At 42.4% G+C, this 16413-nt stretch overlaps 6 protein-coding genes across 7 annotated transcripts; 4 read left to right on the forward strand and 2 right to left on the reverse strand.

The window, feature by feature from the left end:
• Positions 1–260: 260 nt before the first annotated feature.
• Positions 261–2747, forward strand: BCIN_14g00190 (hypothetical protein). Of its 2 annotated transcripts, XM_001547528.2 has the most exons (4): positions 261–541; positions 706–766; positions 824–1710; positions 1768–2747. In XM_001547528.2, the coding sequence occupies exons 1-4, from the start codon at positions 383–385 to the stop codon at positions 2308–2310; spliced, it is 1650 nt and encodes a 549-aa protein (XP_001547578.1). In that variant the 5' UTR covers positions 261–382; the 3' UTR covers positions 2311–2747. The 2 variants fall into 2 exon arrangements, with proteins under 2 accessions (XP_001547578.1, XP_024552731.1); XM_024696917.1 differs by having other exon boundaries at positions 706–1710.
• Positions 2748–2892: 145 nt separating this feature from the next.
• Bcrib1 lies at positions 2893–4631 on the forward strand. The gene is made up of 2 exons (XM_024696918.1): positions 2893–4236; positions 4297–4631. The coding sequence occupies exons 1-2, from the start codon at positions 3073–3075 to the stop codon at positions 4339–4341; spliced, it is 1209 nt and encodes a 402-aa protein (XP_024552732.1). The 5' UTR covers positions 2893–3072; the 3' UTR covers positions 4342–4631.
• Positions 4632–4990: 359 nt separating this feature from the next.
• BCIN_14g00210 (hypothetical protein) lies at positions 4991–6746 on the forward strand. The gene is made up of 2 exons (XM_001547525.2): positions 4991–5700; positions 5775–6746. Exons 1-2 carry the CDS (start codon positions 5250–5252, stop codon positions 6653–6655), a joined length of 1332 nt encoding a protein of 443 aa, XP_001547575.1. The 5' UTR covers positions 4991–5249; the 3' UTR covers positions 6656–6746.
• A 355-nt stretch (positions 6747–7101) lies between these two features.
• Positions 7102–8806, reverse strand: BCIN_14g00220 (hypothetical protein). Its single transcript, XM_024696919.1, has one exon. It carries the CDS (start codon positions 8746–8748, stop codon positions 7843–7845), a length of 906 nt encoding a protein of 301 aa, XP_024552733.1. The 5' UTR covers positions 8749–8806; the 3' UTR covers positions 7102–7842.
• A 115-nt stretch (positions 8807–8921) lies between these two features.
• BCIN_14g00230 (hypothetical protein) lies at positions 8922–11970 on the forward strand. The gene is made up of 5 exons (XM_024696920.1): positions 8922–9393; positions 9446–9510; positions 9568–9573; positions 9658–9908; positions 9958–11970. Exons 1-5 carry the CDS (start codon positions 9251–9253, stop codon positions 11734–11736), a joined length of 2244 nt encoding a protein of 747 aa, XP_024552734.1. The 5' UTR covers positions 8922–9250; the 3' UTR covers positions 11737–11970.
• Positions 11971–12228: 258 nt separating this feature from the next.
• Positions 12229–14539, reverse strand: BCIN_14g00240 (hypothetical protein). Its single transcript, XM_001547521.2, has one exon. The coding sequence runs from the start codon at positions 14284–14286 to the stop codon at positions 12547–12549; it is 1740 nt and encodes a 579-aa protein (XP_001547571.1). The 5' UTR covers positions 14287–14539; the 3' UTR covers positions 12229–12546.
• Positions 14540–16413: the final 1874 nt, after the last annotated feature.

Raw genomic sequence — 16413 nt, forward strand, 5'->3', positions numbered from 1 at the left:
CAATCCTTATCCCACTCTTCAAGTTCATGCTGTTTATCAAGACTCATAATCATAAGCTTTGATCATCTTTTACGACCGGGGCTTACAAGCTTAACTTCATTCTTTCATCCTCCTATCGTTCACTATCGCTAATTCAATACTTCCCTCAAACTGACCAATCAAGGGATTACCCAAATGAATTCCCCAGACCTTCTTATCGGGAGGCTGACAGGGCCACAATCAGTCAACTTGTAATGCTGGCAGGTGCATAAGAACTCGGCGATGCCGTCTAGAATTACATCTAGAGTTTGTATAATAGACATCTGTTCACCAAAGCATCGAATTTATCTCTTTTTGGAAAGAATTGCTCTTGTGGTTTACATCTATGCGTCTTTGAAGAGCAATGGAAGTTGATCCAGAACTTTCGATTGGGAGACAGGCTTCCAGAGTCTCCCGGGTAGACCAACATGACGAACAGGAATTGGCAGAGTTTGGATACAAACAGGAATTGAGGAGAGACTGGGGTCTTATGCACAATTTTGGAATTTCTTTCAGTATCATTGTAAGTCATATTTGTCTTGACATGCGTCTTATACCTCTGATCTAGTAAAATGCGAAACCTGACACGGCTTTACAAATTCAATATCAAACATTGTTGTGTGAAGCATCACAAATGCTACAAACGACCTTGTCATCCTATAGGGAATATTGCTAATATCCCTTTAGTCCGTCATCACAGGGATAACGACACTATTTTCTTATGGCTTGATCACTGGTGGACCCGGAGGTATGCGTTCCTTATATTCTTACTCTCTTTGGCAGATTCTTTGTCTAACACAATTAGTTATGTCTGTTGGGTGGATAATTGTATCCGTATTTACTTTCATGATTGCCTTGAGCATGGCAGAAATTGTCTCTGCTATACCTACAGCTGGTGGACCATATTATTGGGCCGCCCTTCTTGCGCCGAGGAATCATTCGGCTTTTGCGAGTTGGATTACTGGTTGGTTCAACTTCCTCGGTCAAGTTGCCGTCACTACAGGAATTAGTTTCGGCCTCGCAGGTCTCATCTCAACAACTGCAACCATTAAATCATCATATGTTCCAAGCGCCCCAAGAACAATTGGTATCTATGCAGCTGTCCTCATTTCCCATGGTATCGTCAATACTTTTGGTGTTCACGTGTTGAGATATCTAAACAACACATCTATCGCACTCCACTCATTGGGCGTAACTGCAATAGCTATTGCTGTTCTGGCAAAAGCCCCTACACATCAAAGCGCGAAGTTCGTTTTCGCAAAGTTCTACGACGGAACAGGTGTAGATCCAAGTCCTGGATGGAGTGTTAGAGCATCGCCAGCATATGTGGCTTGTTGTGGTGTTCTCATGGCTCAATACACGCTCACCGGTTTTGATGCATCAGCTCACTTGTCTGAAGAAACCCGAAATGCGTCTTGGAGTGCACCCATCGGTGTTATTTCTTCTGTTGGGTTCTCTGCCCTTTTCGGGTTCTTCGTTATATTGAGCTTCTTGTTCAGTATTCAAGACTTTGATAACACAATCGCAAGTGATTATGGTCAACCGGTTATTCAAATCTTTGTTGATATATTTGGAACAGATGGAGCGGTTGTGTTGATGTGTCTGATTATGATTTGTGTCTGGCATTGTGGGCTATTTTCGATGACTTCGAACTCAAGAATGATGTTTGCGTTTGCTAGAGACGGTGGAATTGTAAGTTTTCCTTTTCGTTTCTTATTTAACTTCCAGTCAACGCTAACAACAAATTAGCCGGAATTTTTTCACAGAGTCGATGATCGTTTTCAATCTCCTATTCGAACAGTTTGGCTTGCAGCAACTCTTGCTTTCTGTCTAGCACTCCCATCTCTTGGCTCCAGTGTAGCTTTTGCTGCCGCGACTAGTATAGCAACCATTGGTCTGTATATATCATACGGTACCCCTATTCTCATCGGTCTCATCTATTCAAAGGAGTTCAATGCTAGGAAGGGTCCATTCAACCTAGGAATCTTCTCAAAACCAGTCGCTTTCATATCTGTGACCTGGATAGGATTTATTACAGTGATATTTTGTCTCCCTACTACCAATCCGGTAACTAGTCAAACTGTAAACTACACCGTGGTAGCTGTGGGGATCATTGCCATTGGGGCCTGCGGAGCGTGGGTTTTTTGGGCTAGGAAATGGTTCGTGGGACCCATGGTCGAGATTGAGGCTGCTGCACGCTTGGGTATAAATCCCGAGGAACCTGGTGCTTTGGAGAGAGCGGAAATCGATGGTAAGATTGATTTGCATAGCGGCGTGAAGAGCTCAGATTAGAAGCTTGAATGGGGGCGAATGAAAATTCGCGGCCACAAGAACGATAGATGGATCTCGATAGGACGAATAGCACGGGGTGCAAAACTTAGTAATATATGGATGGATATTTATGAGTAAAACTCATTTCAACAAGCTGCAATGGAGCCTCGAGTAGATGCCAGACGTAAGCCAAAGAAGATGCAACTAGACAGAAAACTCGGGTGTAATATACTGCATGTACGATGTGCGGTACATCCGAATTCCTGCAGTAATGACACAGGTATCTCGGAAATGTTTCGGAAAATAGTCGTTTCAATCCGGATCAATAAGGAGGGATGGTGAGAAGACGGACAGATGAAGCCTATATGTCTTTGCAGACTGATCTCATCATACCTTAGATCCGAGATCAAAACAAATCAGAGGTGTAAATAGATAATATGTCTGATTCTTATTTAACATTTGATGTTCAAATTGGTAATCATTTATCAATTCCCAGCCAAATTATGCTTCTTGCTCACTCAGCCTTCAGTCAGCCTTCTAGAAATTAGTATAATCGATAGCCCGTGCCCCATAATTTTGTCAATGATTATAGGACCCGACCTCGGGGTATCGGAACTTTTTATAACTTATCACTCACTTCGTCCATTAATCACACAATTAATCACTATTCAGACTTCATTATACACCAAGAATCATATTTACCGCATTAATAATACCCTGATTTTATAACTCCTCTACTCTTGACGAGAATACCTGTCTTTCAAATTAGATTTCACATCCAAAATGCCGGACCTCAACGCGACATCATCTACTCGTCCTCAAGAATGGAGCAATACCCCTCATGAATCGTCAGATGAAGTCCCCTCGCTCCCACCCTTCTATTCACCTCGCCCAATACCAGTCTCGCGCGCAATCTCTGAACTTGATTTGAATCAACTCGACGTATCTAGTCTCTCACTCACTCATCCTGATCGCTCTCAACTAGATCATCCTGATGACACATTCTCGCAGCGTTCCGATCACAATGAATCGTTACCCGATCTCGTCTCCCCAGCCTTCACACCCCCTTCCACACCCGGCACATCCACACCTTCATCTCTTGCACATCGTCCTGCGAGATCAGTGCCTGTAGACTCGAGTACACCAGCTGGAGGATGTGGTTCGAAGAGGCCAAAACTATTAGAGAAACTACCAGAAGTTAATTGTGTAGTTCGCGCACGAATTCCTACAACTACTGGAACAGAAATGTTTCTACATCTATATCAAAACGACGAGGATAATAAAGAGCATTTAGCCATAGTGTTCGGAAACAAAATACGAAGTCAAAGTTTGGATGCTGTGCGAGAAGGAGAAACGGAAATGGATAGGCTGATACGTGGAGCATACACGGGAAGATTATTTCCAGGTCGCACTACAAGTAGCATGCCTCCTTCGGCGACGGATCGAGAAAAGCAAGAACAGAAGGCCGAGGCACCACTGGTTAGAATTCATTCGGAATGTTATACGGGAGAGACTGTGTGGTCTGCAAGATGCGATTGCGGTGAGCAATTGGATGAAGCTGCAAGATTAATGTCTTTACCAGATGCGTCAGGGCGAGCCGCGGGTGGGATTATAATCTATTTGCGACAAGAGGGAAGAGGTATTGGCTTGGGAGAGAAACTGAAGGCGTACAATTTACAGGACTTGGGATCTGATACTGTGGAAGCAAATTTACTTTTGAGACATCCGGCAGATGCTAGAAGTTATGGATTGGCAACTGCTATGTTGAAAGATTTAGGAGTTGAGGAAATCAAACTTTTGACGAACAATCCGGATAAGATACGAGCAGTGGAAGGGCCAAATAGAGAAGTGGTGGTAAAGGAGAGAGTCGCCATGGTTCCTTTGGCTTGGAGTGGAAAGACCGGTGGAATTCGCAGTCAAGAGGTAGGTGGGTATCTAAAAACTAAGGTATGTGAAACTCCGAAGCGTATGTGCAATGGGATTTGGTCTAACATGCGTACTTTGTAGATTGAGAAGATGGGACACATGCTTCAAATGAACGAAGCATCATGATAAATGAATCTTGAAACATCAATACCATCTTCCAAGGAAATTTGGAAACCATAGATCTTGAGCAGCACGAGATTCTGATTTGCAATGGGCTTTGGGCTACGCATTGAGCCGATATCACGGCGGTGGAAATTGGCGTTTATTAGTAATCATCTTGGGATACATCATACATGGAACGCATCATGCACTGAAAAGTTTGAATCATTTTATTTTTGTCACAACTTATGTATTTACCTCTTCCAACGACTGGATATGAAGACATTGGATCAAATATAGAAAGGATTTTAACTTCACCGATTCCAATTAATATACTGCTATGTTGTGGATGACACTTTATGCTGACTTCAAGCGAAAAACCCCTTTTGCATTGGTTCCCCATTTCCATTTTTCATTTGATTCCGGTCAATTTATTCTACACAATGATTACTAGCAATGGCTATTCGGTACAGAAATCTCTCCGAGGCAAAGTTGGTCACCGAAACACCCTCGAGAAACTTCCATCAACTAGTGATAGTGGAGAAAACCCACAGGCTAGTTCCAAATGCCATCACCAAATGCCGGAGAATTAACAAATTCCGCTCCAACTTTCATGTGGCCCTTTCACCGGCATTTTACAAGCATTTCCTATCAGTGCCCTCGCATTACCTTTCTTGATTGGTTAATTACTTTCACAACGTCTAAATGGAATTGAGGAAATGCTCCATACAATTAGAAATTCGGATCTGATTTGAAATATACATGATTCGAAATGTACACGACTTTGTATCCACTTGAGCTCCGGCGCTATTGTTTGAAAGCGATGCTGGGAAATGATATAAGAGAGTCTCCCCAAAGGATTTGATAATTATTTTCGTTCACACTACATTTTTTCATACCTCATCAATACCCTCAGCATATAAAATATTAGCAAGATGTCTATCAGATACGAATCATCCAGCTCTGACGCTTCTCCTCTCGGAAAGCCTCTCAAATACGAATTTTCCGGCAAAGTTGCACGAAATAGATTTTTGAAGGGGGCCATGAGTGAACGTCAATCATCATGGGATCCAAAGGACTTCAAATCTAGGGGAATTCCATTCACAAGCCTTGTCAATGTCTACAAGAGATGGGGTGAGGGAGAATACGGACAGATCTTGACTGGAAACGTTATGATTGAATATGATCATTTGGAATCTATGGGTAACTCAATCATTCCACTGGATGCTCCATTCGAAGGAGAACGATTCGAAAGATTCGCAGCAATGGCAAAGGCAGGAAAAGCTCATGGAAGTTTAATGGTTGCACAAGTCAGCCATCCTGGACGCCAGGTCGAGAGCAGGATTCAACCAAATCCAATTTCTGCCAGTGATGTTCAGTTAACATGTTCGTTTAACTTACTTTTCCCACGTGTTATCCACGTATTAGTCGAATTCACACTAACAAGAATGATCACACAGCTAGCCCCATGGGATTGACCTTCAACAAGCCACGTCCAGCGACCCAAGAGGATATCAACAGTATAGTCGACAAGTTCGCCCACGCAGCAGAATATCTTGAGAAAGCTGGCTTTGATGGCATTCAACTCCACGGTGCCCATGGTTACCTCCTCGCACAGTTCCTTTCCAAGACTACAAACAAGAGAACTGATAAATATGGCGGCTCGCTCGAGAACCGATTCCGGATCATTCAAGAAGTTGCTGATGAGATCCATAAAAGAGTCAAGCCAGACTTCATTGTTGGTATCAAGATGAACAGTGTTGAGTTTCAACAAGACGGCTTCACACCTGAAGATGCTAAGGCTGCTTGTCAAGCACTCGAGGGTGCACGATTTGATTACGTTGAACTTTCCGGTGGAACATACGAGGAATCTGCTTTTGTTCACAAGCGCGAGTCAACCAAGAAGAGAGAGAATTTCTTCATTGAATTCGCAGAGGAGATCGTCAAGCCTTTGACTAAAACCAAGACATATGTCACCGGTGGATTTAAGACTGTTGGTGCTATGGTTTCCGCATTGGATACCGTTGATGGTGTCGGTCTAGGACGACCTGCAGCTCAAGAGTTTAGACTTCCAAAGGATATCTTGGAAGGAAGAGTTACTGCTGCTAAGAAGTTGGCTGTGGATGATACCAATTTCATGATCAGTAACGTTGCGGCCGGTACCCAGATGAGTCAAGTTGGAAAGGATCAGGAACCTATTGATTTGAGCATTGAAAAGAACGTGGAGATTTTCATGAAAGAGATGGCGGCTTGGGGTGCAAGAATGGCTGCCGACAAAGAGTGTAAGGAGACTGGGTTCATTGATTGGACTCAGGAAGCTCAACCATACGGAGTTTGCTGAGCGATTAACGATATTTGTATTACTAGGTAGATATGTAGGATAAACAAGAGTCATAAGACATAGATTAGATATATAAAAGATTTCTGATACAGTAACGATAGCCCCACCGGGAAATTTCTCGCTCTTTCTTTTCAGTGTCAGCCATTAGATACCTGTACTGTTTTTTTCGAGTTCGTCGGCGTTATACTTGGTTCCTGTTCTTAGAACATACTTTCCCATTATTTATACATTATTTTGATCGATTGGTCTGTTTACACGGCATTTGTCAAATTACTTTACAGCTCCAAACTAGCCATTTTCTTGCCATCAAGTCCAACCAAGATATAAATAGGGATGTAGCCACGAAATCCGATACCAGATTCCGAATTACTCATGATGTACCACATTTTTCTGTTTTTCGCAGACTATGTGAAACTTGCAAGAACGACAGACTGGTATTTTTAAGATGTTCCAATACCACATCACGGGTAAATTTGATGGAATTAAGACAAACAGTGTGCTAAAACAGTGTGCTCTAGAGAATATCAATTCGACTGGATTCAGACTTCAAACATGTGGTGTCCCCATTCTCTCTTCAACTGGCGAGATTCTTAGAGCTCATCTATGGTGTGCTGAGATACATATTGGCCAACTAAATTCTCGAAGTGATCTTTATTCCTCGGAAATGGTTTCCTTTGAGCAACTATGTCAATGTTCAATACCATCTCAGCCTTATTCTTGACCGAAATGGTAAATTGTAATGTTCCGACCAAATATGTAAAGTTTGTCCCCCACTCAATCCTGCACTGCCTTTGGTAGGTATGTCCCCTTGATCAAATTATTCGATCACTTGAAGGAAAATTCTTCTTTCTGTGCGATGGCCTCATGATTTACATCTCCGACCCATGATTTCACACATAATTTGAAACGTGTAATTCATTCCTTTGAGACATGCCCGTATAACAAATTTGAGATGGTTTGTAGTTTCTCACAGCGGGTCCTTCAATAAGGCTTCCCTACTCTAGTGAACCATGAATATACTAGGAGACAGTGCTTCCCACCGCAAATGTGGTTCCTTCACTTCTCCCCTTGTCGAACGTCTCCAAATTCTTTAGATGAATTTGTGCTTTTTGAACTTCCCTCTTAAATCGAATTCTCGTTGGTTCAGCCTTGCTTCAATTCGGGATATTGGAACTTAATCTCAGACTTCAGGTGTCATCTCCGCTTTCTAGAATTTCCTTTGAAGACTGTTTCTCCGGAGCGATGGAAACAAACGAGGATGAAGGTTGTTTCGAATTTCCTTCAAGCGCTTTTGAATATACGCATTTCTGATCTACCATCACTGGATCACCCCATTTCCTTATCGGGTCCACGTCGTAATGTTTACGCCATAAACTTAAACTCACAGCTGTGCCCAAGTGAAGACCCTCAGTTCCCATAAATTCATACGCGACATCGTCCTTTGTTTTTTCCGCATGCATCATTCCCATATCTTTACAATATCCCAATGGCATATGTGCTTTGAATTTTTCCTTTCCCACGTTCTTCATAACTGTTTGGACTTCCTCATTTGGAAATTTGCTAAATTCCTTGATGAAATAATCACGAAGCTTATGAACCACCGATCCTTTGCTGAAACTCGTCATAATCAAGAAATGACGCCCAGATGGATCCTTGGATACGACCTGCTTCCCTTGATTTGATTCTTTTGGGTATGTATGCTCAACGAGGCCAGAGACTTTGGAACTTTCAGAAACAAAAAAATTCATTGTTGGACCGACAGGAAATTCTGGCGGGGATTTTGCACAAAAGCCATTGATTGTATCTTTGTACATCTTTATGTAAAAATCCCGGTCAGGTAAGGGATCTATGAGTTCGAATCGAGTATCCAGAAAACCTCCCCATGAATGAAGATATTTTTCCTTGAGTTGGTTGCGAAAATCTGTTGCTTCATTGCTCATATCAAGCGTTAAAACTAGTCGAGAGCTTTGTTTGTTGCGAGGACGTTTCTTAGGTCCGGTTGGACTGAAAGTTAGAAGAGAGGAAGGATCTCCATCTCGAATGATTCGAGGTGCTCGAGGAAGTAGATTCTGCAGTCTTGCTACTCTTGACATTGATTCAATTCTGTGGAAGCAATTGAAACTTTTGTTTATTGTTGATAGAATAGATAACTATAGAGAAAGAGAAATTTTTGCCAGGTCGCCTTCTAAAATAGATATTGGCTCACGTGATCATGACAGTCTATTCCGTCTCGACCCATCATTCAAGTGTTATCTCAAACTTCTCAGGGGTGAATCTTCAACACTCAATAGGAACTTGGTTGCTCTTCAATAGGTCACTTTCGCCTCTGGGAAGATTACACGGAATGATTTTTGTTGCCAACCTTGAATAATCAACTCACACCAACTCATTCATTGGAAGTTCAAATCTTTCTTAGAATTGCTTCTGCAGTGCTACTGAGTCCACTGATTTTTACTAGGATATATACACACTAGATAGTGGGACCAAAGTTTATTTACAACAACATCAACGATCACAACAAAACAAAACAAAACAAAAACAATCTCTAGGCGATGTGTATCAAATCCTCCAATATTGGGAGCGGTAGAAGCAGCAATGGAAGAAAGGGAGCTTGATGAAAGAGATGGCAGTAATGATCACGGACTTATGAGAGGGGATGAGGAAGAAGCATTAGAGAAATTTCCACATCGCCCGCAGAATGGAAGATGGAGACGAAAATGGCGAATTATAAATCCTTGGTATGAATATATCTTGAGCTTTATTTGAATAGGGCTGAATTGATCAATACAGGATTTGGATAGGATTTAGTATATGGTCTATACTCACGACGAGGAGGCTTCTGATCGCGGATTTTCGTAAGACTGTGTACTCAATTATTTTTGCTTGAACCATGCTGACAGTCCCTTTTCTAGGATATCGTGAGTCTTTCCCCCCATGGATCAGACCCCCCTTTTCATGTATGAGAACTAGCTTTCTGAACCAGGTGACTTACTCGTGATTAGCAATATGTTTTCTTGTTTTATTGCAAATCGCCGCATACCTTGGCTTGGGCATTTTCGCGGGCTTGACAAGTTTTGTCGACTACTTTACGAGCGTCCCGGATTTAAACCCTAGTCGCGGTCCGTCATTTCTACAAAGTCTTTTCGTTTTCAGTAGATACTGCCTCACGGTATGCATTTCCATGGTTGCTTTGATATACAACGCGGAAGCGATCATGCTTTTCAACAATTTGGCTGTGTTTGCTACTTTATTGGTACGTAAACTCCCTATTGTTCTGTTCGCGTTTCCTGACACACCAATAGATACTCACATATGCGTTCGATGCTTTACTATTCAGTCTAGCATATGACTTACGATTACTTCCTCGTGACCAAGGTCTTGACAGAACCATAGTTGTTTGGGCTCTCAGCATCCTTTGCCTTGTCTCCGTGATTGTCTACAATGATTATCGACTCAATATTGAAGCACTCCAGTTTGCCATAATTGGAATGTTTCTTGTCAGTTTGGCAAGGACGATAGCGGCGATTGGATATCAAGTACCATCTCCCAGAATTCCTTCTTATGGAGCCTCACTTTATTTTATGCTTTGGGGTGGATTACCTCCATGTTTGCTCGTCACCATTTTCGCTGCGTACAGATATGAAGACTTTGGGGGGGCATTCTCTGTTCTTCGGACTTGGGAATTTATGACCTTCGTGAAGAATCTGACTCCCGGGGCATTGACCCATGTTCTTTGGAATACACCTTTACGATCAACATTGGCCCTTTCTATCGGTTCGAAGTCGCCTTATGAAGCCACCGAAGAAAATGTTCCCGATGCAATTGATGCGACAGTCCACCTTTCTTTGGGGCTAATGCTCATAAGTACACTCAAGGAAGAAAATAAAATGGATGGGTTTCAAATCTTTATGTTCATGCTTATTTACATCATCAGTCTTGGGCCGAAAGAAATCAGCCTTTACTTTCCTAAATTCATAAATTTTGTCTGCACCATACGACGGAAATCTGGAATACCAGCTCGGAAGCTTTATCCAATATGGCACAAACCTATATTACTTTGGACCACTACCTTTTTATTTACCATCCTTAGTTCGTTTGGGATACTTTACTGGATGGATACAATCTCCATCCATCATGACCAGAAATTTTGGACAGGCCCCAAGTCTCCATCTCTGGATACAATTTACAGAGCGGCAACCAAAAATCGTCTGCAAATTGTAATCGCTCATTCAGCTGGTGAATCAATTCCTGTAATCAAAGGAATAGTAACGGGAATCTTGAGCTCACAGCCTGCTGTTGTTGCTCATAAGCCGGATGTCTTGATCTATACGAAAGATCCATCGGAAGATATTGTTAAGAAAATTCGAGCCGAAGTAGTTTTTGGGGACATATATCCTCTTCCCAATATTGGAGGTGTATCTGGAATTTTCCTTCATCATATATTGAAGAACTGGGATAGTTTACCTACACAAACACTTTTCATCACAACATCTCAACACACAATCAACAATTTTGATCTCATCGGTCGCCGATTATTCGATTATTACAACCCCGCGCAGCTACCACCAGCAGCGGAGAACTCAGATATATTGACTGGATTTCTCAATTTAGGAGAATTGGAATCATGTGATTGTTATGGGTGTTATGATAAAAGTGGCTGGAATGATACATTTAGACTCATCCCGAGTATGTGGTCTGCATCTCGTCCTGTTGAAAAGGATGAGACACCTTACAGATGCACGAAAGCGATATTAACACATGGAAATAATTTCATTGCTTCAGCGGCGCGCATTCGGGGAATTGGGAAAGACATCTGGGAAACTCTAGATGATGCGCTCTCAAACCCATCATTAAGTAGGGGTTGGGCTCACGATAGATTGAAATTGGGCCCGGATGGAAGGAATGCGAAGATTTCTGGCGAGAAAGATAGTTTGGAGAAACCGCACTTGGGATATACTGTTGAGAGATTATGGGGGATCTTACTAGGATGTTCAAATCAAAATATTGCATGGAGATGTCCTAATTTGTGGAAGGGATGGAGGAGATATGGGGAGAAGGAGGATTGTGCTTGTAGAGATTGAGGTTACATAGGAGAAATAGAGATGTGGAAAAGTTGAGGATAATGAAACATTAACATTCTACGGTGCCTGAGTCTGAGGTAGCGCTCAAAATTATTACGCGTTACTACGGATTTTCTATTTATACGTCTACTTTCCTCTTCTTTTTGGTTTCGCCAAGCACATGAGTAGCTTCGAAGTAGGCCGGTGAAGCAATGCCCTCTCTTAATCATCAAGGCTACCATAAATCCTAACTCAAACCAGAGAGATGACTCCCATCTTTGTTCCTTTTAAGCGATACCCATGTATCGATTTCAAGCCGGTGACAGCAAGTGTGTTCATGGTCAAAGCCACGACGAAACCGACCGCAAGAGAGAAATATGCTGGTATTGTGCTGCCAAGATGCGATTGATTTAATTCATACCGACGACTCGCGACACCGATTAAGTCTTATCCACATATCATGGGATGCCAGTGCACTCAATCCTCTCCAGCTTGTGTATATTGATCTATATTTAGCAGAGGTTTACAATCTCATTATTTCAATCTGGACCTTGAGTTTAATTTAAGCGTTTGGATGCAGTCTTCACGATTGACAATTTATACATACGTCCAAATTGTTCTGGGGGAGAGTAAAGAGGTTATAATCGTACAGAAAAATATGGCAAGTTACTTTTTAAAAGGCTATTCTTTCTCTTACAACCAAACAAGAATGAAATATACATAAAAGCTCAGAAATTTACTCCATCAAATTACCCAATCGTGTCCTCTACATCAACTGAGGATAGCTCACGAATTTCCTTCATCAGCCAATCCAGGTCATTTTTGCACCATCTAATATATCGTTTGGTTAAAAGCATCAAAGACATAAGTCCAAGAATCAATGGAGGCTTGATCGTAGACACAGTCGAATGCAGTCTCAGAAGTCCAGAGTGGGCGAGTTGGCCACTTGCACAACAATTGAACCTCACCCTCGTTTGATCCTGCAGTAACAGTGGAGTTTAGACGGTCTGGAACATCGCTATCTTCGACCCAGCTAATCAAAGTAGCGAGAACATCGTTGGGCCATGGACCCGGCTGGAGGGAGTTGGTGTTGCAGTGAGCAGCTCCTGGAATTGTGAAGAAACGGTAGAAGTCATCGAGTTTGGCTACAGATTCATTGTATCCGAGGCTTGGGTAAAGTACAGTACGAACAGAGTCATAGTAGTGAACGGAAGAGGCAGCTGGAACTGATGGGTCAGATTCTCCGTGATAATGGAGGAGCTTAGCGCCGTTGTCTCTGAAAGCGGAAATATCCGGCATGGTAGTTTGAAGAGTGTCTAAGAATTTTGCGAGCCCCTCTTCCATCCATTCGAACAAAGTATCGTAATCTACATTCTCGAGTGTAGTAATACTGTCTTCATCAATTTGCTCAAGGAACTTGGCGACAAAAACTCCACCGGTATTTGGAATCTCGTAGGTGTAAGCGCCAGTGGTGTTGTCATACTCAGTAACAGCATCTTCAAGCTCAGCACCAATTTGGAATGAGAGATACGCGCGCTTGCCACTAGAAGTGAAGAGACCATCATAGATAGTCTGGGCAATGGCGATATCCTGCTCGTCAATGGTACCATTTTGAGCAGGGGAACTGGTGGTGGTAGAGCCTGCAGCTTGACGTTTGCTAAAACCAAAACCGAGAGAAGAGCTAGTCTCAGCTGCGCATGCATATGATTGACCGATGATAGAGCTCAAGTTAAAGTTAATCTTACAGAGATCAGAACGACTGATAACCCCATCAGTACGACCGTCCAATGGATCGCATGCCTCAATGGTAGCGTTTACAATCTTATCGAGAGCACAATTGGTTGGGAAATAGTTTTGAACAACTTCGGCGACAGAGGAGAAGAGATGCAAAACTTGTTGCTGGGCTTGTCTGAAAGCCGGGGCTCCGGTGGCGATACCGTCGTACAAATCTCCGTAACGTTGAACTTGACTCATACCTTGACGTCCTCCGTCAGAGCAGCCAGAGAAGTAGGTATAGATTTTATCAATGCTGTAAAGAGTCTTGGTGATAGCCTTTCCGATGGTAGTCATCTCACCAAGAGCCTCGTAAGAGAACATCTTAATGTTTTGTTCGTTGAGAGTACCGTCAGAGTTGAGGACAACTGCGTCTAAAGAGTTGGTGAAAGCATCGTAACCGGCATCAGTGCATCCAGTAACAGCGCCATATTCAAGACCTCCAGTGACACCTACTGACAAACTGTAACCACCGCCACCAACGACATAGAAACGGTTCTCGAAGATAGATGGATCTGGGAACCCGTACCAAACAATGACGGAATCACTGCCGTGGGTGTAAGTAGCAGTAACATTACAGTAGCTGTAAGTAGTTGTATCGCGCTTGGCAAATCCGCTGCTAAGACTCGCGTTGTAGACAGGGGATGCAGAAACAGATGACGCGATCATGGTGACATTTGGAATGGATCCATCCGCGGGAAGTGCTGCTTGAACGTTTGCAACTGTGCACATTTCGGCTAGAGATAGAGCCTGAACAGTGGCAGCGCCAGCTGCAGCCAAAGCGATTGACTGACGCATGGTGCTCGAAAAGAATGTGATGAGATACTCGAAAAAGAATGTAGTTGTTAGATTAGCAGGGATGAAGGTGATAATTGGAGTGAGTATGAATGATTCTAGTTCGAGGGTCAAGTCTAGTCTTATATATTCATCATCTGTACATGCTGGACCCCATCATCAAAAGTTTATACACGACCTCGCTTCCTAAGATCAAGCGAACGGCATCCAAGTTATTGAGACACGTAATCGGATTCGTGAGCTCCGATGGATCTCCATTTTGCAGTCTTGGCGACTTCGTTAGCCCAAGGAATCTTTTATGCATTCTTTTATGGTTCTACAATCAAGAACAAATGCACCCACCTTTCAATGCTGATACGAGAAAGCACTTTGAGAGGGTAGGAGAGAACATCGCTACTATCCTTAGATTCATAGCGGTAATGATAGTGAGAGTAGCGCGAATGATTCATGTCACTCTTGTCAGATTTCCGAGGAGTTTGGAAGTAGGCTAATAAATTATGGTATACTTGATGAGGTATGTGTCACAGCTCTTGTTATGCCACCAAATAAAATCACTCTGCCTGCACAAATGAATCAATGAATCCTAATAATGGAATCATCCATACTCCATGCTCAGCTTGTCCGGGAAAAAATGGGTAGTGCCGGTACAAGTACCGAACTAGGCGAGTGGAATCGACTTCCTGTAGCCGGGGTGTTCTTTTGTCCGTAAGAACTAACGACCTGCCACATTCATAGTACGTAAATCTTGAATTGACCACAAGGTCTACTGAGGCTATGAAGTTAGAGTCTTTTTCTAGTTCGAACGATGATAGACTGAGAACTTTGGTAAAGGACAAAAAGACTAGTCAAAGTCTCTAGCCAAATCTCAATCCAAGGATGTCTTCCTCACATTAACCTTACAGACATACTTGACATGCGTGGTTGTTATCAATGAATGGATAATCAACCCTTGTTGAGAGAACTCTTAAAAACCGTTTCAAGTCGAGAAAAGAAAGTAAAAGCGGTTATCAATGCTTGTCAATCTAGATTGGACTTGTCGGGGATTATGCTGCGTCGGCTATTAGATTGAATAGGAGGTCGTGAGATCTTTAACTCTAGAAAGTACTAACTGCGGGAACACTCTCTTGGCCCCTGCATTTAATATATCACCAACTGCGCATATGAATCTGATAAAATACTAGTGTACGCTAAATAATCGAGATTAAAGTTTAGAGCCCAGGATTCTCTCTTATTTTGTGGACTGACGAGTTCGGTCCCGAGACGTACCTGGTAAAGAGTCCAATGACAACTATGTGATCTATGGGTCGATGATGATCTGCCAAAGAGTCGACACGACATTGGGAAAATACCCAGATATGTAAGGGAGTTCCAAGATACAAAGCCGCGAAACCAAGAACCATGTGGAATTATTTATTACCAATGCACGACTTTTGAGATATTTAGAAATGCGCAATGCTTATGCAACTGAGGAATATTAGCGAAGAAATGGTACTCAAATTCAGTGTGAATTGTCTAATCCCATCTCGCTGAAGTCTGGAAAGTATAGAAACTACAAACATACACATCACATTGTCATGCTTTGGTAACCTGAAGGTGTATTAAGGTTAAGGTCTGAAGTAAGATTTAGATGAATTGGCCGTGCACACAGTCCTAATGTGTACGTTGTCTCGTCCATAATATGGCTTGGCTCAGTGTAGACGGTGGGGATGACGGTGGGGATGACGGTGGGGACATTATGGTACGTAACTGTACTCACACTTAACTTAAAATCATTGTGGAATTCAAGTTTAGTTGAATTCGAAGATGATTAGTCATTCAAAGCATCTTAATGCAGTGTTTTAATTCTATTTCTGTTGGCATCGAGTGTGGCTTATGTTATCCAGCCTCTATTCCTTAATTAGACCTCATTCGTCACGTTTGAAATATATTGGGGCAACATACACGTTGAAGAGAATGAGCCATGACGGGAGAGAGTCGAATCATAGGGCAAGAGGAGGCTATTCACATTAGTACTTCGAAATTCTATTACTGAGGAGCAAAATACACAATTGCTAAAGCCCCCTTATTACGGTATTATATATTAAGATCGAATTCAACATATGATTTGAGCCTCTTGATTTGGAAAATTGA

The sequence above is a fragment of the Botrytis cinerea genome, chromosome 14 (assembly GCF_000143535.2).
Source record: "Botrytis cinerea B05.10 chromosome 14, complete sequence".
Classification (NCBI taxonomy): domain Eukaryota; kingdom Fungi; phylum Ascomycota; class Leotiomycetes; order Helotiales; family Sclerotiniaceae; genus Botrytis; species Botrytis cinerea.